Source organism: Bos javanicus, chromosome 11, assembly GCF_032452875.1.
Source record: "Bos javanicus breed banteng chromosome 11, ARS-OSU_banteng_1.0, whole genome shotgun sequence".
Classification (NCBI taxonomy): domain Eukaryota; kingdom Metazoa; phylum Chordata; class Mammalia; order Artiodactyla; family Bovidae; genus Bos; species Bos javanicus.
The window spans coordinates 102196668-102222688 of NC_083878.1; the positions used below are offsets into that span (position 1 = coordinate 102196668).

Consider the following 26021-nt stretch of genomic DNA (forward strand, 5'->3'; position numbering starts at 1 on the left):
GCTTGCGTGCTTAGTCACTCAGTCATGTCTGGTTCTTTGTAACCCCATGGACTGTAGCCCGTCAGGCTCCTCTGTTCATGGGATTTTTCAGGCAAGAATACTGGAGTGGGTGTCATTTCCTTTTCCAGGGGATCCTCCCAACCCAGGGATCAAACTCGCATTTCCTGTGTCTTCTGCATTGCAGGCAGATTCTTCACCTGCTGAGCCATCAGGGAAATCCAGTAAGCCCATTAGAGGCATTTATGTCTGTTATTATGTTTTTTATCTCTAGCTTCTTTTTTTTTTTTTTGGTTCTCTCTTAGGATTTCCAAGTCTCTGCTTACTTGTGTATCTTTTCTTGCATGCTGTCTGCTTTATCCATCAGAGCTCTTAGCATAGTAATTATGTGGACTTCCCTGGACTTTACCTTACGGTAAAGCGTCTGTCTACAATGCAGGAGACCCGGGTTTGATCCCTGGGTTGGGAAGATCCCCTGGAGGGAGATGGCAATCCACTCCAGTTCTCTTGCCTGGAAAATCCCATGGACAGAGGAGCCTGGTAGGCTACAGCCCATGGGGTCGCAAAGAGTCGGACACGACTGAGTGACTTCCGTTTCACTTTCACCTTTCTGGTCTGAAAACCCTCACATGTCTAGATCTGATGCTTGCTCTGTCTCTTCAAATTGTGGTTTCGCCTCATGGTATGCCTTTGGGTTTTGTTGTTATTGTTTGTTGGTTTTGTTATTTTTTTGGCTGCAGAGGGGGACGTGGGGGATCTTAGCTCCCCAACCAGAATTGAATCCGGGCCCCTTGCAGTGGGAGAGTAGAGTTCTCACCACTGGACCAGGGACCTCCCTGTAAATTGTTCTTGATAGTGGGACAGAATGTACTATGTAAAAGTGACTGTTATAAATAAGCTTTTAGGAAATGGTGGTGAGGTGTGGCAGGAGGCATTGTTGTATAGTCCCGTGATTAGGTCCAAATCTTTTACTGATCTACCACTGAACTGTGAACTTCACAAGTGTTTCCCTTTTTTTTTCCACAAGTGTTTTTAATTTTTTTTTTCTTCCTGTTTCGGCTGCAGTGGGTGGCTAGAACTGCAGGAGTTGGGTCTTTCCCTTCCCCCAGGTCAGTTACGCTCTGACAATACTCTGCCTGCTAGGTTGTCCTGAAGGTAGGTTTTGTTGAGAACAGAACGCTCTGGTGTATTTCTTCTTCTCTTCCTGCTGGAGGAACAAGGGGAATTTTCTTTGGTACTGTGGGAACCTCATCAAATTCCTGGAGGTAAAACTCATAAAATAGGTGGGGGATGGGGAGGGGAAGAGGGGGCCTTCTCTGTGAGTCAGTGCTCCTAGAGTTTTTAACCCTCTGAGTTGTCCACAGTAGCCTGGATCTCCTGCATTGCAGGCAGATTTTTTTTACCGTCTGAGCCACCAGTGAAAGTGAAAGTCGTTCAGTTGTGTCCGACTCTTTGAGGCCCCATGCATAGTCCATGGAATTCTCCAGGCCAGAACACTGGAGTGGGTAGACGTTTTTCTCCAGGGGATCTTCCCTACCCAGGGATTGAACCAGGGTCTCCTGCATTGCAGGCAGATGCTCTACCAGCTGAGTTACCAGGAAAGTCTCCGGGCCACCAGGGAAGCTGCTGGCAATTGTAGTTCAGATTTTCTTAAGTAGAACTGGTTCCCATGGCAGCTTTCATTTGTGGGTTTCTGCTCAGGTAAATAGTCGTTCTTTGTATTTGCCTCTGTCTCTCCGGTGTTTCAGGTGGCATATTGCCCTTATTTCCTGCTCTCTTATAGATATTAGAAGGGTTGATTTTTCAGTTGTGTGTGCATGCTGAGTCACTTCAGTCTTGTCCGACTCTTTTCAACCTCATGAACTGTAGCCCGCCAGGCTCCTCTATCCACGGAATTCTCCAGGCAAGAATACTGGAGTGGGTTGCCATTACCTACTCCAGGGGATCTTCCCAGCCCAGGGATCAAACCCGAGTCTCCTGCATTGGCAGACTGATTCTTTACCATCTGAGCCACCAGAGTTTGTAGTGGTTGATAATTATCTGATACAAAACATGTAACAAAATATATTTGCTAGATTGTTTTCCAGATTGCACGTGCCCTTTGGCATCCAATATAAAGATCTCCCATAAATATAAACTGTGGTGAAATTCACTTAATAATTACTTTATATTAATCATTTTTCTCCCCACCCCTCTTCTCACAGTGGCACCATATTACTAAAAGCTATAAGTACCTAGGATTTGTGCCTCAAATCAAGACATCATTTGGGTAATTTCAAATAATGTACAGCTCTTCATATAAAAAAGGTCTTTTATGGTCACAAGTCTAAAACTAATTATATTCCAACAGCCTGATATACCATGTGTTAGAAATCACAAAAGCATGGTTTTGACACATATAATTTTTTAAGCTAAGAAAATGTGAGATGCTGAAAGATGAGAACAGCCATCCTTCTGTGTAAGTCTGCAGTGCTACAAAACTCAGGCAATGACTTTGCTTTTTCAGCTAACTTATCCAGCCCACAGTGGTGGTGGCTTAGTTACTAAGTTGTGTCTGACTCTTGTGCCCCCAGGAATTATAGCCCACCAGGCTCCTCCGTCCATAGGACTTCCCAGGCAAAAATACTGAAGTGGGTTGCTATTTCCTTCTCCAGTGGATCTTCCCGACCCAGGGATCGAACCTGAATCTCCTGCATTGGCAGGCAGATTCTTTACTCCTGAGCCACCAGGAAAGCCCATCCAGCTCATTGGGACAATGTATGAAATAAGGACTTTGGGAAGTACAAATAACTTTACCAAGTTACAAAATTTTGCCAAATCAAGCTAGTGGCCTGTAATACAATAAAAATAATACTTTTGTTGAAGTCACATGTTACTCTCTTGATAGTTTTCATTCTAAAAATATAATTTTAAGTACCAAATCAGAATGTTGTGGCTTTCATGGTGGGTTTATAATACTGCAGGATAGTTGATATGAATACAAATACATATGACTGCTGCTGCTGCTGCTAAGTCACTTCAGTCATGTCTGATTCTGTGTGACCCCATAGACGGCAGCCCACCAGTCTCCCCAGTCCCTGGGATTCTCCAGGCAAGAACACTGGAGTGGGGTGACTTTTCCTTCTCCAGTCATGAAAGTGAAAGTGAAGTCGATCAGTTGTGTCCAACTCTTAGCGACCCCATGAACTGCAGCCTATCAGGCTCCTCCATCCATGGGATTTTCCAGGCAAGAGTATTGGAGTGGGGGTGCCATTGCCTTCTCCTACTTATGACTTTAAAAGTACTTAATTTCTCCTCTTAAAAGTAAATTCTTTCCCTTCACTGTTCACCTGAAACTATCACAATATTGTTAATCAGCCATACCCCAATACAAAAAGTTCAAAAGAAAATAAAGTAAATTCTCGGACTTCCCTGGTGGTACAGAGGATGGGAGTCTGCCTGCCGATTCAGGGGACGTGCGTTCAATTACTGGTCAAGAAAGATTCCTCATTCTGTGGAGCAACTAAGCCTGTGTGCCATAACTACTGAAGCCCGTGTGCCTAGAGCCTGTGCACCTCAACAAGAGAAGCCACCGAAACGGGAGGCCCACATACCACAAGAAGACCCAGCACAACCAAAAATGAAAATAAGTTAAATTCTTTCATGGAAGCTGTTGAGGTTTAATGCACCTGAGCAGGCATGTGTATATAAATTATGGCTCTTCTCTGAGGTTGGTCCCATGCCGGGTAGAGTTTATATGCATGAAAAGCTTTAGAATTGTACCTTAGTGAGATTCAACAGTCTCTAACTTTCCCCCCAATAATTCAGATTTCCCAATTTTATAGTTTTTTTTTTAATTTTCATAGAGGACTTGCTTGTATTGAAAATTAATTATTTTATTTTGGTTGTGCTGGGTCTTCACTGCGGCTTGCCAGCTTTCTCTAGCTGCAGCAAGCAGGGGTTACTCTTCATTGAGTGGCACTGGCTTCTCACTGCAGTGGCTTTTCTTGGGGAGCATGGGCTGTAGGCATTCAGGCTTCAGTAGTTGCAGCACTGGGGTTCAGCGGTCATGGCACATGGGCTTAGTTGCTCTGAGGCATGTGGCATCTTCCTGGACCAGGGATTGAACTTATGTCCCCTATCATTGGCAGTCTTCATCACTGGACCAGCAGGAAAGTCCCGAGGCCTGAGCTTTGGAGGATGCTTCAGAGTTTGGTAAGCAAATGAGGTGGGGAGGATATTCCAGGTAAAGGAAATAGCACCTGGAGAATCAGGGAGACAGGAAGGATGCTGTGTGTGAGAGCTGCTAGAGAAAAACATTGGGGACTGGGGGTGTGGAAGCTTCCCTGTTGCTCAGTTGGTAAAGAATCTACCTGTGATGCAGGAGACCCCAGTTCAATTCCTGAGTTGGGAAAATCCACTGGAGAAGGGAGAGGCTACCCATTCCAGTATTCTTGGGATTCGCTTGTGGCTCAGTTGGTAAAGAATCCGCCTGCAATGAGGGAGGCCTGGGTTCGATTCCTGGGTTGGGAAGATCCCCTGGAGAAGGGAAAGGCTACCCACTCCAGTACTCTGGCCTGGAGAATTCCATGGACTGTATAGTCCATGGGGTCACAAAGAGTCAGAAACGACTGAGCGGCTTTCACTTTCTTCACTTTCTGGGAGTGTGGAATTTGGGAGAGGAGATGACTGCAAAATGTGGGCACACGCTGGATGTGGGCCTAGATTGTTAATAATGAAAGCACTGACAACACTAACTCTCATTAAGTCCTAAGCTTCAGTAAGATAGGTCCCCTTCTACAAGTGAGGGAAGGGAGGCATGGCTCACTCATATCTTGCCTCTACATAGCTAGTAACCGTAGTTGTCCAGGCCGTGTGCTTAATCCATACACCACACTGCCTGCCTGGAGACTGTGGTTACGGTCTAAGTCTTTAGCTTATAGCCGGCAGGAAAACAGCTCCACAACCACCAGGAACTGGATTCTTTCAACCAGCCAGAGGAGCAGGAGCCAGACTCCCTCCAAGAGCCTCCAGACAAGAAAGCCTCCAGTCCTGCTGACATCCTGACCTCAGCCTCATTACACCCATACAAGACTTCTGACCCACAGGACAGTAAGATAATAATTTGTGTGGTTTTAGGCCACGAACCTCGGGATGATTTTTTTATGGCAGCACAGGAATTTAATATTTACATAAAATTTAAAATTTTGTTTATCACTCGTATAGAGATGGAATTGATTTTTATATATTGAACTTGTCTCTAGTAACTTTGCTTAACACATTAATTCCAATACATCTTTTATACAGTCTTTCGGATTTCCTGAGTTCACACTCAAATCATCTATGGATAATGGCCATTTTAGACCTTCATTCCCAATCCAGGTAGCTTTCACTTTCTTTCCTTCCCTGACAGCACTGACTGGCTAAGGCTGAGAAGAGTTGAGTGTAGGAATCCTTCTCTTTCTTTATCTCAAAGCGAAACATTTCAGTGTGTTGCCTTTAAGAATAATGTTGGCTGCAGGTTTTTGCAGATAACCTTTTGCAGATAACCTTTACCAGTTTGAGGTGGTTGCCGTCTATTCTTATTGGTTGGAGCTGGAATTTATCAAGTGCAATTTCCTTATTTTTTGCCCCCACATGTAGCTTTTATTCGGAGAAGGCAATGGCACCCCACTCCAGTACTCTTGCCTGGAAAATCCCATGGACGGAGGAGCCTCATAGGCTCCAGTCCATGGGGTCGCAAAGAGTCGGAATGACTGAGCGACTTCACTTTCACTTTTCACTTTCATGCATTGGAGAAGGAAATTGCGACCCACTCCAGTGTTCTTGCCTGGAGAATCCTAGGGACAGAGGAGCCTGGTGGTCTGCTGTCTATGGGATCGCACAGAGTCGGACACGACTGAAGTGACTTAGCAGCAGCAGCAGCAGCAGTAGCTTTTATTCTTCATTAACATGGTGAATTGTACTGATGGGTTTCCTTAAATTTTTATTTTATTTATTTTTTTGTGGAGCGAGGGGAATGGGAGCCTGGAAAGATAAGATTGTGCAGAACCTTCATAGACAACGACATAGAGTTTGAACATTATCCACAAGTGCAGCGAGAAGTCATTTCAAAGGTTCTGAACAGAGTGATGCCATGACCAATTTTGCAGCTGTAGAGTCTAGCTTGAAAAAGGACCAGTAGTGAATGCAGGGAGGTCAGTATATGTCATACAAAGAGGGTGATGCCCAAGATTAAGGTAGCTGGTGGAGGCACACCTCAGGTGCAGGTCAGTGTTTGGAAGCAGAAGTGATGGGGCTTGCTAATGGGCTGACTGTGGAGGTAGTGGGGGAAGGTGCACACAGCAAGGACGGATCCTCCTAGGTTCCTGACTGGAGCAGTGCGGTGAACAGTGACACCACCAGCAGCAGTGAGAAAGGTTGGGAGCAGGTGAGACTCTGAGGTGTGTGTAGACAGCTACAAAGCTGTTTGTAACATGTCAAAGTGAGGTGTAAGATGCTTAAGTGGAGATGGCAGGTAGGCAGGTAAATTTTGTAGCTTGTGGTTTGTGGGAGAATCTGACCTCTAACTACACATTTCATTCAGAGCCATCAGCCTATAGATGTTATTTTAAGGCATTGGGAGACTGTGAAGAGCCCCCCAAAGCCTCCAGGAACATGAACAATTAGAAGTTGAGGGCAGTGGGAGGAGTGTAGCAGAAAGTGCTATTTGATTCTGTATACATAGAATCAAAGGTGGCTCGAAGGATCCAGAATAGGTGTTATTCAGTCACCAAGTCATGTGCGACTCTTCGCCACCCCAGGGACTGCAGCATGCCAAGCTTCCCTGTCCTTCACCATCTCCCAGAGTATGCTCACACTCATGTCCATCGAGTCAGTGATGCCATTCAACCGTCTCATCCGATGTCATCTGCTTCTCCTCCAGGATAGATGATGAAACTGACAATTTAGAAGAGTCAGCAAATGTTCGAAATCTCTAAGATAAAGGAGACAGACTGAAGGGCTCAGGTAGAGGGACTCAGCTTGCAGTAGGAGGAATGAGTATAGATGAAGGCACGGTTGACTGGTTGGTGTAGGGGAGAGGGAATTGATGGACAATGGCTTCAATTTTCTCAATGAACCGAGGAAAGAACAGAGGAGGGACATGGGAGAGTTGAATATACAGAATAGCTGATGCAGGTCAAAGAACAGCAAGCCTGTCAGAGGGTTGCTGATAACACTGGGTCCTTTCAAGGTTTAGTCATTCAACCAGCTCAGTTGTGTGATTTTCTTCTAGGAATACTTGGCTCTTGTGGTGCAAGTAGAAGGCAGATGGAAGGACTCACCCAGGTCTTGTTCAGAAGGGAGGGATTGTCACGATGAAGCTGTGGATAGGCTAGGAGTGGGCTGATGGATCAATGGATTATTTGATGAGGTTGAGGAATTATAATTGTGGTGTGTATTTCAGGAGGTGCATTTGAAAACGTGTTCAGGAAGTGCTAGATTGTGTGGCCTCCAGGAAAACAGGCACCAAGTCTGTGTGGTTCCCTCTTGCATCTTTAGCTCCGAACAGGGCCTGGCTCACAGCACAAGTGGCCGACGATGTTTGCTGAACTGAAAGCAGTGTTCCGAGGAGAATGGACACCCTGCTCCTGCAACGACACCCATCGCGTGCCTCCTTTGTGCTGTGGTCCTGACCTCCTCGTTAGACAATGAAGTCTACAAATCAAGATAAACAGCTGAAAGTCATGCTTATTCAAAGTGCTCAGTGGCCAAGAACAGGGTCAAGAATGCAAATAAATGCAGTCAAGACTATTAAAAGTTTTATCTGTTCCAATGTCTTTTGCTAGGTCATTTTTCTTTACCTCTGTTCAATTTCTGAGTCTACTCCTCAGAGTAGTACAGGTTTCCTCTTCTGCCCTTTTTCTCACTCTAAATGGGGTTGTTCATTTCATGGCTCCAACTTTCACCCTGGTGGAGTTAACATACCAACCCATCACTCTCGTGTGGCTTTTTCTTCTCTCTCCATGCTGTGGACGGGGGTCTCCTCAAATGGTCCCTGTGGGTCCTACAAAGTCTACACATTCAAACCAAACTCAGGGTTTTCCCTTTTCTCTCCTCTCAGACGTGCGTTTGACAAATACAGTCTAGCCGTCCCGTCTCTGTCTTCCAGATTTCTGGATCTTTATATGTAAAAAGGGTGTTTGGCAAAGGTAAGATTTTTTGGGGGGGTGGAGGGGCATGGAGCTAGGGATGAGAAAAAATTAAAAAACTAAACTTTCACAAAGTGCCCAAGTTTATCGGGTCAAATCCACAGCACAGGTAATGACCCACACTCCTGCATGTATGGGTTGCTTTCTCTGAGTCCATTGACCTCTTCTGCTATATTGCGACCCTGGTTTTCCGTTGGGCCGTTTCCCCTTTCAGTCACATAGGCATGCTGAGCTCCAGAAAGGACCCAGGTAGGTTGAAGACCATCCTGATTTCCTGGCTGCGGTGATGGCTCAAAGTTGCGCACAAGCTCTAACTTGGGCACTGGGAACAAAAGCCAGGATTTGAGCAACGGCTCTTGTTCTCTTCTTTGAATGGCACCCTCTATTTAAATAGTAAGAATGCTATAACATGGGGCTCCATGAAGGCATCCTTGGGGCAAAAGGGGCCCCCATTGTGTGGACTGAAGACGAAGTGGACTCTGGAGAAGGGAGAGCCTAGAATCAGCAAGAACACACGTTTTGAGGATGCTGAATAACTGGACCTATCCTCTCCCTCTGGACTTCCAGTCTTGAGAGTTCCCAAATCCCTTTGGTCTACCTGAGTCTGATTTTCTGGCATTTTCAGATTGAGAGTTCTAGCCCCAAAACTCAACAGTCCCACTGCCTGGAGAGACCCACTGTCAGCACTTCGGGTTTCATTCCTCCTATACATTTTAATGCATCTGTATTTACACAATTTTCTTTTACTGGTAACAAAATTAAGAAAATATATGTACCTTTCTGAATGAAATACAGAAAGTACTTCATTCAGTATTTTAGATGATAATACTATTCACCTTTTATGTTAACCAAATCTATCATCATTTTTAATTACTGCCTAATATTCCATTCTCAATGGACAGGAGTTTTGAGCAAACTCTGGGAGACAGTGAAGGTCAGGGAAGCCTGGCATGCTGCAGTCCATGGGGTCACAAAGAGTTGGACATGACTTAGAGACTGAACAGTATTTGATTCGAGGAATATACCGTAATACAGTGAATTTCCTCTAAGGAACACTCATTTCTAGGTTTCATATTGTAAATCTGCCAGTCTTTTACACTTGTTCTACTTTCTCTTTAGGTCCTAGCAGTACAATTGCTGCATCACAGAATATGTACATTCTTTTTTCCCCGTATTTTTTGGAGCATTTACTGGGTGTCAGGCACTGTTGTGAGCACCTTCCCTTGTGACCTTATTTACTCCAACAGTCTTCTAAGGCAGGTGCCACTCTCCCCATTTTACACAGAAGAAAACTAAGGCGGCAAAAGGTTAAGGGCCTTGTCCATAGTCACGCACTTAGGAAAGCGCCAACTAGGCTTTGGATTCAGGCCCTTCAGACACCAAAGCCCAAGTGCTCTTTTCCACGTGCAGCAGCTGGCAGGCCTGTTCCCCACTGGGGCCCGGGGTAGAACTCTGGCCTCCCCAAGGGCTGACTAGAACCTCTTCCCAATTACCCACAGCCCTGCAGGGCCCAAGTCAGTGCATCGAGCACTGGTGGTCTTGAAGCCCGGCATATAGAGCCTGTACCTCTGAATCTGCTGGGGTTTCCAGTACAGGGGAGAGAGCTGGCAGGGCAGGAATTTCCTGTTGCTGTCATCACAAATTGCTGCACACTTACTGGCTTTAAATGATGCAAATGATTATATTACAGTTCTGCAGGTTGGAAGTCTGACATGGGTCTCTGAAATCAAGGTGTCATCAAGGCTGTGTTCCCCCTTAGCATGCTGGGGAAGAATTCACTTCCTCACCTTTCCCAGTTCCTAGAGGCCTCCTGTATTCCTTGGCTGGTGCCCTCTTCATCTTCAAAGACAGACACAGCAGATCCCGACCTTCTGGTGTTGCTCCACCTGACTCTACTTCCTTCATCCTTTCTCTTCTCTGACTCTCTGGGACTTCCTGGGTTGCTTCCGAGGCCTGCTGCAGGGAGGGCTCAGAGAGCTGCCTCCTTGTCCTTCTTTGCAGTATAAGATTCCAGTCCCACCACTACCTAGGGGGCAAAGGTGGTCTTGGGTGGCACTCTATGCCAGGCACCGTGCCTGGCTTTGCAGTTTCTGGAGGACACAGCAGAACTGGCCTTGGCCCCCAGCACTGGCTCACATTCTTTGTCTGCTGCACAGTGGACATCCCACCTGGCTTTTCTTGGTCTCCCTGAAGGCGTCCTGCCCCCAGAGGACCTGTTTAGACACTCAGAATATGTACATTCTTAAGGCTCTGATGTATTCTACCACATTGTCCTCCAGAAGTGAAAGTCGCTCAGTGTGTCCAGCTCTTTGCAACCCCAAGGACTATACAGTCCATGGAATTCTCCAGGCCAGAATACTGGAGTGGGTAGCCCTTCCCTTCTCCAGGGGATCTTCCCAACCCAGGAATAGAACCCAGGTCTCCCACATTGAAGGCTGATTCTTTACCAGCTGAACCACAAGGGAAGTCATATTCCCATCAGCATGAAGATTGGTATGTTTGACAGACAGAAGGAGGTGACTAGGGCAAAATGCTTGTCATACAGAAAATCCTCACTTGTTTCCTGAATATTTATTGTCTGTTGTGTGTACAACATGGTGATAGGTCTGGGGATATACTGTAAAGAAAGCTGAGCGCCGAAGAATTGATGCTTTTGAAATGTGGTGTTGGAGAAGACTCTTGAGAGTCCCTTGGACTGCAAAGAGATCCAACCAGTCCATCCTAAAGGAGATCAGTCCTGGGTGTTCATTGGAAGGACTGATGCTGAAGCTGAAACTCCAATACTTTGGCCACTTGATGCGAAGAGCTGACTCATTTGAAAAGACCCTGATGCTGGGAAAGATTGAAGGTGGGAAGAGAAGGGGACGACAGAGGATGAGATGGTTGGATGGCATCATGGACTCAACGGACACGAGTTTGGATAAACTCTGGGAGTTGGTGATGGATAGGGAGGCCTGGTGTGCTGCGGTTCATGGGGTCGCAAAGAGTCGGACACGACTGAGCGACTGAAGTGAACTGAACTGAACTGAGGACTCCTAAACTCGTTCTCTGTATTCTTCCTTCTCCCATGATGGCAAGTTTGGGAGAATGTCTAGCTCTGTGGATGAGTTAACCAACATCGCATATCATGGTGCCACATAAACATTATCAGAGAATCCTCAGGGGAGGGGGTGTCACATCTCGGCACAGAGGGGGACATCACGGCACGCGATGCTATTCACCCACACCTCCTTTTCTATGTTCTCCCCTGTACAGACGAGGCTAGAAGCCTGGGAACTTGATTGCCCTCGCCAGCAGGGTTCTGCTAAGGGGCCACCCATGGGAGGCACTCGTGGGAGGCTAGGCTAGGAGGGAGGCAGAAGCCGTTGTGTTCTAAGCAGACACAGGTGCACAGGCTCCTGCAGCAGCAGACAGCCCAGAGCCTGCAAAGTCAGCACCAGGGCATGTTCACCTGGGCCGCTGGCGGCTGCAGCCGCTTCCCCTCAGTTCCCCATTGCTGGGCAATTCAGCCTCGCTCCCGTTTGCCCCTTTGTCCTGTGAACAATTTCATAACCTAAATCCCTATACTGAATTCTCTGTTTGAAATATCTAGAGCGGTTTGCTTTCCAGATTGATGGACTAGCCCAATGTTAAAATTACCTTTCAGCTTCCATCAGGTATGGGTTGTGACCGAGACCCAGACAGCATCTGTCAGTAAGTCTAACGGAGGCAGTTTTTTCCAGAAGCAGTGGAAGAGACTGCTGGCTGGTTTGTTTTTTCCAGTTAAACAGCAGGTGAATTCTGTAACTGGCTTTGAAAGGGCCAGTTTTATGGACAACACCTGTCTTAACACTAGAATCACACATAGGAAGATGAGATACACCCACCGTGACGGGCACACGGGAACTGAAACTGAGCTGCGGAAACACAAACCTCCCTGTACCACTTACCTAATACACACACAGAACATACATCTAAACAACTGAAAAACAGAAAGCAAAATGGCATGCACTAACAAAACGTTAATGTTCTTTTCTTGCCGAGTATACATACAGCTGAATCCACACCATGAAGATGCTCACTGGAGGAATTCCGTGGCGGTCCAGTGGCTGGGATTCTGTGCTTTCATTGCCCAGGGCCTGGGTTCAGTAACTGGTCAGGAAACTAAGACCCCAAAAGTTGCACGGTGCAGCCAAAAAAAATAAAGAAAGAGAGAAAATGTTCTTCAGACGTAACTGCCTTGTTGACATTAGAAAGATCTGGGACCCTGCTGTTTTGCGAAAACCATTCAAAAGCAAAGTGCTAGTCACTCGGTCGAGTCCGACTCTGCAATCCCATAGACTGTAGCCCGCCAGGCTCCTCTGTCCGTGGGATTTCCTAGGCAAGAAACTGGAGTGGGTTGCCATTCCCTTCTCCAGGGGATCTTCTTGACACAATGGCACAGAAATATTAAATCAACCCATACACTCACCTTTCTTTTCACATTCAGATAGACTTGAATATGAAATGTGAAACAATGTTTAAATGTCCAGAATGTAAGTTACCATTTTCAGACCCTTCTTTAGTAAAATCAATAGTGAAAATATCTTTATTGACATCTATAAATAAAACCAAACCTAGAAAAATGGACAAGAGAGAGTAACAGTTGCTTAACTTTTTTCATCTCTGTCTTCTCCCTCACTGTCGTCATCATCATAATAAAAGATGTCTCGAAACAGGAAGACAGGCTTAGGGGCTGCTGGAGCCTGGATCTCAGTCCCTTTTTTCTCCATCTTCTTTTCCAACTTCTCTTTAAGCAGCGGGAGACTAGTCTCATAAAGGTAGTCTATGATCTCTAAAGAAAAGAGATTGAATCTTGAGATGGTCTGACAATGCCTCTTTTCAAAGTCAAGGACAGAGGGTGCTTACGATGACAATGTATCGCTCCTGGCTTTACTGTGTGCCAAGACCCAGCTCTTACTGGTTCACTCACAGCCCCTCGTCCAACCTGCTAAAAACTCCTATGACGGGTAGGCACTATTGTTCACCCGTTTTTCAAATGAGGCATAAAGACATTATGTAACTTGCCCGAAGTCATGGAATCAGGAGGGTAAAATCAGATTCAAGCCCAGGAAGCGGGGTCTGCTGAATGCAGGAAGCATTCGTCACACACTACAAAGCAGAGCATCACTCAAGCCAGCAGCTCCCAAACGCTGGCCCTGGGCAGGGTACCGGCGACTCTGCTGTGAGTTTGTTAGAGAACAACCTTGCCTCTGGACCCAGCCCAGACATGAGGATGCACCGTATCTGCGGTAAAGCCCAGGGTGCGTCCCCTACATAGGAAGCCTCAAGCTGAGAACTTCCAAGATATGAGTATGTGTTTGCACCTCCAATTACGTGCGTCAGTTCGCGTGTCTGGTGTGCCCTGTCGCAGGGGCGCATCCCCTACAGGTGGCTCTGCTTTGTGTACTTTACACACACTGCTTACTCTCATGGTCCAGGTTTGAGAATTACATGTGGAAATCACTCACAAAAGGCTTCAGAGAAAGAGCTGGGCGCATCCAGTTGTCTGTGAAACAGTGTGTGTGCAGGCATGTGGTGTGAGCGTGTGTATGTAAGCGTACGGTGTGTGCAACCCAGGATCACTCACGGTTACATGTCAAGTGCTTGCCAAGTGCCCAGCACCCTGGTGACCACATTTTACAAGTCTGTTAGCTCTTCTAGTACATTCAAAAAAAGGTGGGGTTGCATGCGTGTGTGTTCATTTGCTCGGTTGTGTCTGACTCTCTGTGACCCCATGGACTGTAGCTTGCTAGGCTCCTCTGTCTGGGCTCCTCTGTCCGTGTGATTTTCCAGGCAAGAATACTGGAATTGGTTGCCCTTTCCTTCTCCAGGGGATCTTCGCTACCCAAGGATTGAACCAATGTCTCCTGCATTGGCAGGCAGGTTCTGTACCACTGAGCTGCCAGAGAAGCCCCAGGCAGGGGTTATAATTTGTCAGTTTTCACATTTGAAAAATCCGAGGTTCCCAGAAGTCACCTGCCCAAGGTCACACGACCAATGTGTGCCCACATGTGCTGTTTTTAACTATTCAAATACTGAAAACACTGACCTGGGAAAGTCTTCTTCTGCCAAAAAGGAACGCAGGTAGCTTTTAGTTTATAAAATTTAGTCTGGACGTAAGATGGGGGAACATCCCTTTAGAAAGGAAAAGGTGTAAAAAAGTTAGTGGCAGTTCAAAATAACTCATTCCAGTCCTGTGTACTAAACGCGCTGATTAAGGAAGGGGTGGTTTACAGACACAAGTAGCTTTCTTAATCCTCGTGTCTGCACATGTGTGAGAAAAATAAGACATATGAAAAGCTACTGTCCACATAAACACACACATACGAAAGGAAGCAAAACAGCAGTGCAGTAAGATGAATTCTGTCCAAACTAGAATAAACTACCAGAAAGGAAGACAAGCTGCGATACCAGTGTGCACGGGCTGATGCTTACGCATCCCCAGCCTGGCTCTCTGCTTGCCACAGAGCAGCCACGAGCCTCACCACCGCTCTGCGAGGGGGCTCCGACTCTGAGCCCTCACTTTGGAGATGGGGAAACCGAGGCACAGAGAGCCAGCCAAGGTTTTACAGCTGTGAAGGGCGAGGGCTGGAACGTCGCTTGGGTCCATTCCAAATTCTATACTTTTTTGGCTATCAGATAGATTTTTTTTTAATTGAAGTTAATTTATAATATTACGTTTCAAGTGTGCAGCAAAGTGATTCAGTCACACACAGTCCACACATTCTTTCCTCAGATTTTTCCCATTATAGATTAGTATAGGATACTGAGTATAGTTCCCTGTGCTATACAGTAGGTCCTTGTCGTTTATTTTATATAGTTGTATATATATGTTAATCCCACCTCCTAATTCATCCCCTCACCCCTTCCCATTCCCCTTTGGTAACCATAAATCTGTTTTCTATGTCCACGAGTCCATTTCTGTTCATAAGTAAGTTCATTTGTATCATTCTTTTAGATTCCACATGTACGTGATATCACATGATATGTGTCTTTCTTTGACTTATTGCACTTAACTACGATAATCTCTAGGTCCATCTATGTGGCTACAAATGGCATTATTCACAAGTCCTACACTCTTTACTACAGTTAGGATAACTATATATTTGTCACGATGCAAAGGCAGGTGTCTGGATTTTTAATTTTGCAAAGCTAAAGAAAGTGGACACTTACGGTGTGCTAGTGAGTCAAATTCATTTTCCACTTACAATAGGCAGGATGGAAACAACCAAATCTTAAAAACTTTTTTTAATTGAAAATTCACTAATGTCACTTCCTGGGCATGTGAAAGTGAAAGTCGCTCAGTTGTGTCCAACTCTTTGCGACCCCACAGACTATATAGTCTGAGGAATTCTCCAGGCCAGAATACTGGAGTGGGTAGCCTTTCCCTTCTCCAGGGGATCTTCCCAAACCCAGGGACTGAACCCAGGTCTCCCAAATTGCAGGTGGACTCTTTACCAGCTGAGCCACAAAGGAAGCCCTCCTGGGCATGTCTTCCCCTTTAAACCATAAAAGTGTGACATATTTGTTTTGACAATTAGCTAATCTAGATGTTATATGATTAGTGGGAATAATTTGATCTGCTACACACGTGGAAGACAGCTGGGCTCTTTATACCTCTTTGCGGCAGCGGCGGCGCGCCGAGCACACACTATGCACCACGCACTGTCCCCTTCAGTCCTGATTACGGACGCGTTCAACCACTCCGCAAACGAGGAACGGTGGCGCGGAGACCAGCGAGGGGACCGCCTGACGAAGGCCAGCTAAACACCAAGCAGAGTTCCGGGACTTGACGCCCAGTCTGTCTGACTGCAGAGGCCAAGTTCTAGGCCATCTGGAAAACCTTCCTTCTTCCCACGGTGCCCTGTGCCAAACTGCTCTGCAGATCAAAGCTTGGGCTTCAAGAAGTAACATTTTCAAATGAAGTGGGTGTTACATCTCATTAGGCAGGGATGCTGTCTTTAAAAAATCCTGCCTAAATAATTCATGAGGGAGGCTTCAAGAACCTGAGGAGACCAAACTTTCAATTTAATTATTTTCACTGTTTTAATTTATTATTAAAACTTTGAGAACGTTCTACTTCCAACAGTATTTGACTGGATGCCATGATGTCTATTTTCTAGCTTTGAGATTCCTAAATCTCTTTTTTCTTCTTTTTAATCTTTTGGCCATGCTGCACAGCATGTAGGATCTTAGTTCCCCAACCAAGGATCAAACCCACACCCCCTGCATTGGCAGTGTGGACTCTTAACCACTGCACCTCTAGGGAAGTCCTGAGATTTCTAAATCTTAACCAGAACATTCAATATTTAAGTATACAATTCTACTTAAAATCACTAAAAACCCACTTTAAGAAATGTGATTTGAGGCAATGTTGCAAGATACCCAAACACTTATTGGAAAAGTCAGGGTTTTTCAAAAGTGGTTTGATATGGCAAAGGGAGAGATGTGTCCACATGAATACTTCTTGGAGTGGGAGTTGGTGGGGTGCACGGCAGGATCTCCTTCCTTCAAAGCCCCTGACACCTCCCCCTTAGGGACCCACCAGCTGAAGAGCAGATGGCGTACTGCTGAGATGAGTGAGAAAGAAAGGAAAGGGTTTGGAAGCATGGGCGCGTGTGACTCTTGACAGGGCCTGCCGCTACATGATTCCAATGGTAAGTAAAAGCAAAGAGCCAAAACTGTGCTTTGTCCGTAATCCTGAGATGTAAATAACTGACCACTATGCCTTATGTTTGAAACTCCAATACTTTGGCCACCTGATGCGAAGAATTGACTCATGTGAAAAGACCCTGATGCTGGGAAAGACTGAAGGTGGGAGGAGAAGGGGACGACAGAGGATGAGACGGTTGGATGGCATCACCGACTCAATGGACATGAGTTTGGGTAAACTCCGGGAGTTGGTGATGGACAGGGAGGCCTGGCCTGCTGCAGTCCACGGGGTTGCAAAGAGTCAGACAGGACTGAGCTACTGAACTGGACTGATGCTTTATGGACTATGCTTTGTCCATAATCCTGAAATATAAATATCTAACCACTAGAGCCAGTTTACACCCTTCCTAATGGATCGATGACAACCTCACGTCAGCAGCCACGGTTCTGAAAGGCAGCCAGGCTGCGGGAGCCCTGCTCCCTGCTCCACCGTTCAAACCTAAAGGCCAGAGGGTCCCTCAACGCTCCGCCTCCCAAAGCCCACCAACCCTGCGCCCCACAGTGCCTGGCAATCTGCTGGGCTTAGAGGCACAGGGCTCTGCCGGCCAGCTCTCCCTGCTGGGCCAGCAGCGGCTTCAGACCTTAGGAGGGGTGGCCTCTCCTTCACTGGCTGAAAATGCAAGGACCGTAGCAACAAAGGCAGAGACTGACAGCGGATGAGAGTGAGATGGCACTCCTCAGGTGAGAGATGCAAATGATCAGCACAGCGAGGCCCCGAGAGGAAGAGGAACCTGAGGGGGTCTCAAAATAGCTCCCCGCAGCCGTTTCCTACCACCAGGAGAGAAACTGTCACTTTTCTGCAAGGGGAAATGAGGCAGAGCCCAGGGGTCCATGTCAGAACCACAGGCCTCAGGACAAGGTGGGACCTGGTGACAGAGACATAGCTCCGCCCCTGAGGGATTCCTATGTAAAATACAAAACGCAAATCTATCTGTGAGGGAGCCTCCGACAAGCTTCAGCTGAGGCAAGTTCTACAGGACGACCAGCCTGCGTTCTCCCACAGTTTCAACATCAATGAAGACAAAGGCGTTAACAGATACCTGCTGCTGTGCATAAAACAAATAAACAGCAAGGACCTAATGTACAGCCCAGGGAACTATATTCAACACCTTGTAATAATGGAACAGAATGTGAAGGACTTCCCTGGTGGCCCAGTGGTGAAGAACCTGCCTTCCGATGCAGGGGGTGTGGGTTCGATCCCTGGTCAGAGGACTAAGATCCCACGTGCGGAGGGGCAGTGCCACAACAAAGGCTCAGTGTAGCCAAAATAAATACGATTTTTTTTTTTAAATGGAAAAGAATCTGAAAATACACACACACACACACACACACACAAAATTGAATCGCTTTGTTGTACGTGTGAAACAAATCAACGACACTGCAACGATAAAAAGAAGGAAACACAGAGGCAGAAGAATTCTGCAGATTAGATGACGCTAAGGAGACAGATCCTGGGTTGGATCCTAAGACGGGGGAATGTGCTTCGAAGGGATTTCTGGGACAACGGGTGAAATCCGCACGGGGCCGTGTGTTAGAGAAGAACACTGCAGCCACGCAGACGCCCCGGGCGTGATCACTGTGCCGGCAGATGCAGGGTAACATCCTTGCTGAGGACACGTCAGCCACCACTAACTCTCAAGTGGTTGATGGAAACAATTCTATTCCCTTGGAACGGGGAGCAGGAGGGGGACAGGGACGGAGGGACGACAGAGCCAACGGGCAGACGGTAGGAGGCTGGTGATGGGTGAGGGCCACGTGGGGTCCTCCTGCCAGTCGTAACTGGTGAGTTCTTTAGGAGACTCTACACACATTTCATTCACTCTTCGCAGGTGTCCTGGGGGTGGAGATGGGGGCTGGAGTAGAGGGACGGTTGGTATGATTAACCTGGTCTAGTACTAAGGGGGGCAGGGGCGGTTCACCAATACAATACATTTTATAAGATTCATAAATATAATTTATAAGGTGAGTAACATAAGCAGTGCAAATTTCAGTCCTGTTCTTTGAAGTCTGATAGCCAGTCATTTATTAGAAGTCATCTCTTATCTTTTCACTAGCTTAATATTAAACAAATGGCCTTACCCTATGATGCTAGCAAGATCTTCCCAGTCTATTTCATTAACATCTTGCACATTTATTTCGTACAACCTATGAGAAAAAAATAAAAATTAGGTTTTCAAGCCAAAATTCAGCATGATGGCCATCTTCGTGGACTCACAGAATATTAAGAGCTGGAAGGCCTCAGCGTGTCCACCTCTGTTCCAGCTCCCTGTGTTACCCAGGCCCAGTGGGTAACACAGGCAGGCAAACCCAAGGTTAGCCCAAGGTCATGGGGTACATGAACTCCAGACCAAAAAGCTTCCTGTCCTCCTCCTGAGCCCTTTGCACCTCCCACCAAGCCATGTCGCCTCCTCACGGTAAAAAACATCAACTTCACAGTTAATGTTCAACATCCTGTGATAAACCGTCATGGAAAAGAATGAAATATGAAAAAGTATACTGTATATATAGAAATACACATATATATGTATAACTAAGTCACTTTGCTGTACAGCAGAAATTAAATCAACTGAAGACTTCCCTGGTGACTCAGACGGTAAAGCGTCTGCCTACAATGCGGGAGACCCGGGTTCAATCCTTGGGTTGGGAAGATCTCCTGGAGAAGGAAATGGCAATCCACTCCAATATTCTTGCCTGGAAAATCCCATGGACGGAGAAGCCTGGTGGGCTATAGTCCAAGGGGTCACAAAGAGTCGGACATGACTGAGTGACTTCACTTTCACTTTCCTTTCATACTTCAATTAAAAAAAACAAACACAAGTTCACCATTCAATGCAGACACACAGGAGTGGTGACTGTGTGCTTAGCACTGACTATATGACAGACACTGGCTTAAGGCCTTGCGCCCATGAATCCACTCACCCTCGACACTATCTGCTGAAGCTGGGGGGACTGTGTCTATTCTGCACACCAGGAGACGGACTGAGAGCTCGGGTCATTGTGGGACCACCCACACGATGTACCCTCACTGGAACCCAGGCCCACCTCACTTGAGAGGTGCTCCTTGTCTCTGCTAGTCCCTCTGGTATAGAAATAAAGGGGGGGTGGGCATCCCCAGCCAGGCCAGGGTGGAGAATGAAGAAGCCCACCGAGGAAGGAGCAGCAGCATTCCTGACAGAGAACAGGATGAAGGGTGCCCAGAATCCAGAGGCTTCTTCTGCTCTTCGGCGCCCCTCCTTTACACAAGCCCAGGTCCCTTAGACCCAGAGGCTTGGTTAACTACTCTTTGCCTAGAGGGAAAAAGGAGTAAAACAGTGTTGCTGACTATTTCTGTACCTTTCGATCAGATTGATCTTGGCCTGCAGAGCGTTCACTCCTCGGTACACGTCCCGACCATTCGTCATCCTCTTGGTTAGAATTTCCGTCCTGTATTAACAGAAAAACAGTTTACTTTCAGGGTTAAGTTTCCATTAAAATGTCCTTTGTTTTCCTCATTGAAATTGTCCTTATTCAGGTTGTTGTTCAGGCTGTAAGGTGGTATCTCAGTGGTGCTTCCTCCAGGATGAAAGTACCTACGTTCCATAAGGAAGGCTGAGCACTGAAGATTCGATGCTTTTGAACTGTGACACTGGAGAAGACTCTTGAGAGTCCCTTGGACAGCCAGGAGATCAAACCAGTCAATCCTAAAGGAAATCAACCCTGAATATTCATTAGAAGGACTGATGCTGAAGCTCCAATTTGGTCACCTGATTGGAAGAGCTGACTCACTGGAAAAGACCCCGATGCTGGGAAAGATTGAGGGCAGGAGAAGGGGGTGACAGAGCATGAGATAGTTGGATGGTATCACAAACTCAATGGACACAAGTCTGAGAAAACCCTGGGAGATAGTGGAGGGCAGAGGAAACCAGTGTGCCACAGTCCATGGGGTTGCACAGACGGACATGACTTAGCGAACAACAACCAAGTTCCAAGGCATCATACACTCCAGCACTGAAGCAGCCCCCAGCCTGGGCTCACCTCCCCTCAAGTATAGAGAAAATTAAAGAAATATTTGGAAAAATTAAAAAAAACAGTCGTCCTTATTGTTTTTTTAATTTCTACTACTTTCTAACTTGTGCAACCCATCACTGCTAGCATTTACCACGATCAAGAGTATACTTGTTTTTAAGTGGGAAAAGTACAAATAAATTGATAGAAAGCTGTTGATTATTTATTGAAACTGGATGATGGATACAAGGAGTTCTAAGTTAGTGTGTCATAAAATTTTAATGATAAAACAGTTAAACAAAGGAAGAAAGAAAAAAGAAGCCTGCTTGCTGGTGCTAAAGGGTGCTGTGTAGACTCAATTTATTTTTGATTGCTTATAGAACAGGGACATGGGTGTTATTACCTTTGAGCTGTTGAAATACCAAATAAGAGACATTGAGTAAAGTGATAAATGATTCAATGATTCTTGTAAGGCTCAAAGCTCATGGCTGAGGAAAAGGGTTCCCTGGAGTTCCTAATGAGAGCAGGAACCTAATTAAAAATATTTAAAGAGTGCTTCTCTTAAAGAGTGAAATTTGTCACAATCGGATGGACAGGTCACAAGCTGTGACATCTGCTTTCCTGAGAAGGAAGATGCATGACACAGAAACCAACACTTCGTGGTCGGCTGCCCACGTCCCCGGTTCTGAAATGTACCACCTGATGCCACTTCAGTGTTTCGTGAAGTAAATCAACGTTCAGTGTTCCAGTTTTCTACATTTTCTTCCAATTAAAAAAGACGCCCTGCCTTTATTTAGTTCCGCTGATTCTGAGGCGTGGCTCTCTCGGTCGTTTCCCTTCTAAGACACTGACGTCTCATCTCTAAGGCTTATCACCCACTCTTTTTCTTGGCCGCATGACTTGCAGGATCATAGCTCCCCGAGCAGGGATCAAACCCAGGCCTGACCCAGTGAAGGCATGCGGTCCTAACCACAGGACACCAGGGAAGTCTCACTGCTTTTTTTTGGCCACAACCTGCAGCACGCGGAACTTCTCCGATCAGGAATCGAACCTTCGCCCCCTGCAGTGGAAGTGCAGACTGAAACCAGTGGACAGCCAGGGAAGTCCTCCCACTTCTTCAAGTCTAAGTTACCAGAGGTAGAAAGGTCTCTGATTCCTCCATAGTACCTGTTTCCCCACCTAAAACATTATCTGTTCTTTGGAGTTTATGTCCTGAGGACAGTCTTCTAGAAAAAAAATAAGTACCCTACAGCATAGCTGCCAGGTACACAGTATAATCCAGGAGTTTGCTTTTAATGCACAACATGCCCACTCTGGAGTCCATTCTTCTTCAATAGTCAAGTCGATGGAGCCCCTTTTGTGTAGGAGGCCTGGGGCGTGAGCTCAGGACCACTGCTATGTTGCAGCTCGAAGTTCAGCTCAGAGCCTTTGCAGGCCCGGGAAACACTACCCCAGGCAAAGACTGTGCGGCCAGAGCCGGACTGAAACCACTTCTACGGATGCACCTAAACGCCTTCCAGGACGAACGTACGGCCGCCCTGCTTCGGCGAAGGAGTCTGAATGAGAAAGAGAAAGTCAAAGTCAAAGTCAAAAAAAACAAAGAAAGCAAAAATAAGGAGGGAGAGCTATTTCTGATCATTAGGCTTGTGACTTCTCTCCTGAATGTTAGTTTTGTACTTTTTTTTTTCATGCTATAAATAGGTAACAGCCTTGTTTTATGAAGAAAGGGACAGAGTGAAAAAACCAGAAGTCAATACAATATTCAATAATATTGAATACAATATTCAATATTAAGAAGATTCAAGTTCTATTTACAAAGCAGACATAGAAAACAAAGTTTTGGTAACCAGAGGGTCAGCGGGGGAGGGACAGATTAGGAGACGGGGAGCAGCAGATACAAACTCCCAGATGTGAAACAGACACACCAGGTACAAGCACAGGGAACTGGACTCAGTGTCTCGTAAATGCTGGAAAAGAGAATGAAAAATTCTCTCCATACAACTGAATCACTTAGCTATATCTCTGAAACTAATACAACGCTGTAAATCAAGTATACTTCAATTAGAATAATAAAAAGAATTTAAAAGGTTCAAGTTATTTATGAAGTAGCCACACGATGAATCAGGGTTGGCTAAGCGCCACCTTACATCAGACACTGACATCGAAGTTGCTGGAGCCGAGGATCGGAGAGGATTCCTCTTGACCTGCAAGGCTTTCCACGTGGTAGGTAGTTACAAGTATTCTTAGGGACCTCCCCAGCCCACCCACTCACTAGAAACTGCCGAGAAGGGGGAGGTCGGCACCTTGTTGAGATTTAGGTAAGAAGCCTCAAACTTACCACTTACTTTTACACTGCATCCAATTCCTGGTTTCCACTCTAGCCTCCACTTCTACCCAGGATATGCCTTTGTAGAGCTTCTCCCGAACAATCGACAGGCGGCCTTCAGGGTTCAGCTGCAGTTTAGAATCCATCTCGTTTAGCTCCTGGGGAGACATTTTCTTCAGAATCACTTCTTCAACAGCCTTGATTAGTTTCTGGGTTTCCGTCTTGCTCCAGGCACCATGATTAATTTCTGTTGACATAAAAGGATGGTCTTCAAGCTGCTAATCTATTTGCTTTCAAACACAGTATTAAAAACACGACGAGAATGATGGAGATGTGTCACTGGACATCAGTCCAAACCCACAGAGGGGACAATAGCTAGAAAGGCTCCTATCGTCGACTGTGGACTCAGGGGGGGTTGAGACGTGCCACCGTCGGTTCATGGACTGTACACATGGGCCACTCTGCTGGGGGGCTGCTGATGGTGGGGGAGGCTGTGCGTGTGAGGGGTGGGGGCATACAGGAAATCTCTGTACCATCCTCTCGCTTTAACCGTGACCCCAAAACTGCTCTGGAAGAAGAAAGTCTTTAGAAACAAAAAGATAATCAGCCACTTTCCAAAAGATAGCGGGCAACATTTGAATCACAAAACAGTTTACATGCAAATCAAGGCGAAACTACTAAAGCGCCCACGGATTCTTTTTAAGAACCAAGGGTATGTATACATGCACACGCGTGCACACACGTACAACCAATGGCCAAAACCAAAACCAAAAACCCCTTTCTTAAAGCAATCTATTTTTGAACTTTGCAAAAGCCATTCTTTCGTTTCTAGGAGTAATCTCTCCTGCAGGCAGTTGTGAATTCCCTAAACATTTGGTGGGGAAGAAAGCAACCAAAGGTCTTCCATGTTATATGCGTAACTCCCCACAAGAGTTCCTGGAGCGGGGTGCACGGCGCAGCGAGGCTACTGCAGCACGTGACGACGAAGGCATCTGAGAACCTCGACAGCCAATCACCGCTGCAGGCGCCAGAGCACCCACAGTTCACCCTTCTTGTCTAGCTGCTCACATGCTAAGGACGAGGCCGCAAACTGGCAGGCTACACCTATCTTTGATTTGGCCACAGTGTTACTGTTACTATTTCCCCAGTAACAATTAGGATGAATACTTAAAAGTCAAGAGAGTCCCAAGGATAAAAAGGTAAAATTCCCAAAAGATATTTTGATTTCACACGTGCACGCAAATTCAGATGTTTGCTTTACTTCCTGGAAACTGGCAGAATTGGCCACGCTGAGGCTTGGCTGGCACTGGGGGCACAGAAGGCCTGGTCTCCAACCCCCTCGGGGTCTACTGCATGCAGACATGCAGACACCTGGCTGGAACCCACTGCCCCGTTCTGCCTGCAGGGCGGGAGACTGGCCATCACCCCATGAAACTCTCTGCACTGATGCAACTGAATCACGCTGGAATGACATCACACTCATGTTCAGCTCCACCTTCAAATATTTACTGGAAACCCAACGCTGATTTAGCCTCTGGGCTGATGCCAACACCCACTAAGGACTGCCTTCTTAAAGCTAACTGGGGATTTTTTTTAATGTGGAGAGTACAACCAAGGCAGCTTTCAATGAAAGAGGAGGAAAAGAGACAGGCGATGGCTGACACTGGGAAACACCCACACCCAACAGGCCCTCCCTTCGACGGCCTCCGGGCCACCTCGGGGAACAGACCTTGGCGGGCCCAGCTCTCCTGTCCACTGGCTTCCTCGGGTTTCGGTTTATCTGGCAGTTAGTCAGGCTGAAAGCTACTGAACTGAGTTCAGTGCAACACAGAAATCAGTCTGGGGAGTAAGGGTTGTGTGGTTTCAACCATGCCCATGAAGAAATGAATTGGTCAGGGAATGGCTGAAACAGTGATGGCTCTCTCAGCAGACAGGTGGGCAGTGATGCCTGGACCCTGGGCCATTCTGGGCTGGGCTGTTCACCCGGGTGGGCACCAGGGACCACGACTTACGACCGTTGATCTGGGAGAACTTCAGGGCCACAGAGAGGCTGCTTCGAGACACCATCTCGCCAATCTTCTTCCAGTCGTTCCCGTGCAGGGACTGGTATATCTTCAACTTCTCGGTATCTCCTTTGCTGTACCTAAGAGGAAGAGAAAACAGGTCACAGCTGAGCAGGAACCATAAGCTTAAAGCCTGTATCCTCACTGGGCACTCTGCGGTGCTGGAAGCAGCTGAGTGGGGTGGACCATCAGGATACCAGCTCCCAGGATCCAGAGCCCTGCCCCTTCCTGCCTTGGCATCTCACCCGTGACAGTGAAGTGAAAGTCACTCAGCTGTGTCTGACTCTTTGTGACCCCATGGACTATACAGTCCATGGAATTCTCCAGGCCAGAATACTGGAGTGGGTAGCCTTTCCCTCCTCCAGGGGATCTTCCCAACCCAGGGATTGAACCCAGGTCTCTCACACTGCAGGTGGAGTCTTTACCAGCTGAGCCATAAGGGAAGCCCATCTCACCTGTGGGCATCCTATAAATCGGTCACCACAGTCCCTGGCCAGAGGCCTGGCTCACTTACGCAGAGGCCAGGGCAGATGGATCTCACTATTCTCCAGCCAGACCCATAAAGGTTCCAAATAAAACCTGGACGTTTTGACTATGCCTGCAAAGGCCAGCGCTCTCCATGGTTCAGTTTCACCAGTCACCTCGGCCTCTAGACCTGCGATGGGAAGCCCTCCTCTCCTTTCCACTTGACCCCCTGGAAAGCTCCTGCCGGCTCTTCAGATGCAGTTGAAACGGTGCATCTTAGCG

At 46.8% G+C, this 26021-nt stretch overlaps 1 protein-coding gene and 1 long non-coding RNA gene across 11 annotated transcripts in view; one reads left to right on the top strand and one right to left on the bottom strand.

The window, feature by feature from the left end:
• Positions 1-837: 837 nt before the first annotated feature.
• On the top strand, positions 838-7792 carry LOC133257682 (uncharacterized). 7 transcript variants are annotated; one of them, XR_009739653.1, is made up of 4 exons: positions 838-1152; positions 1568-1698; positions 4128-4191; positions 7424-7792. It is a non-coding gene; the product is annotated as an uncharacterized LOC133257682 (long non-coding RNA). The 7 variants fall into 7 exon arrangements; XR_009739649.1 differs by lacking the exon at positions 1568-1698 and having other exon boundaries at positions 4920-7792; XR_009739648.1 differs by lacking the exon at positions 1568-1698 and having other exon boundaries at positions 846-1152.
• A 4912-nt stretch (positions 7793-12704) lies between these two features.
• The window catches only part of TTF1 (transcription termination factor 1), a 28880-nt gene continuing 15563 nt past the window's right edge, over positions 12705-26021 (bottom strand). For 3 of the 4 annotated variants that reach the window (XM_061433946.1, XM_061433949.1, XM_061433948.1), the window contains 6 exons: positions 25224-25354; positions 23224-23458; positions 20235-20324; positions 18981-19046; positions 14239-14324; positions 12705-12981 (listed from right to left, as the gene is read on the bottom strand). In XM_061433946.1, coding sequence (XP_061289930.1) covers positions 12797-12981; positions 14239-14324; positions 18981-19046; positions 20235-20324; positions 23224-23458; positions 25224-25354 — 793 coding nt within the window. In that variant the 3' untranslated portion in view covers positions 12705-12796. Of the gene's footprint in view, positions 12982-14238; positions 14325-18980; positions 19047-20234; positions 20325-23223; positions 23459-25223; positions 25355-26021 lie in introns of those variants that run through there. The other variant, XR_009739646.1, reaches the window with a different exon arrangement.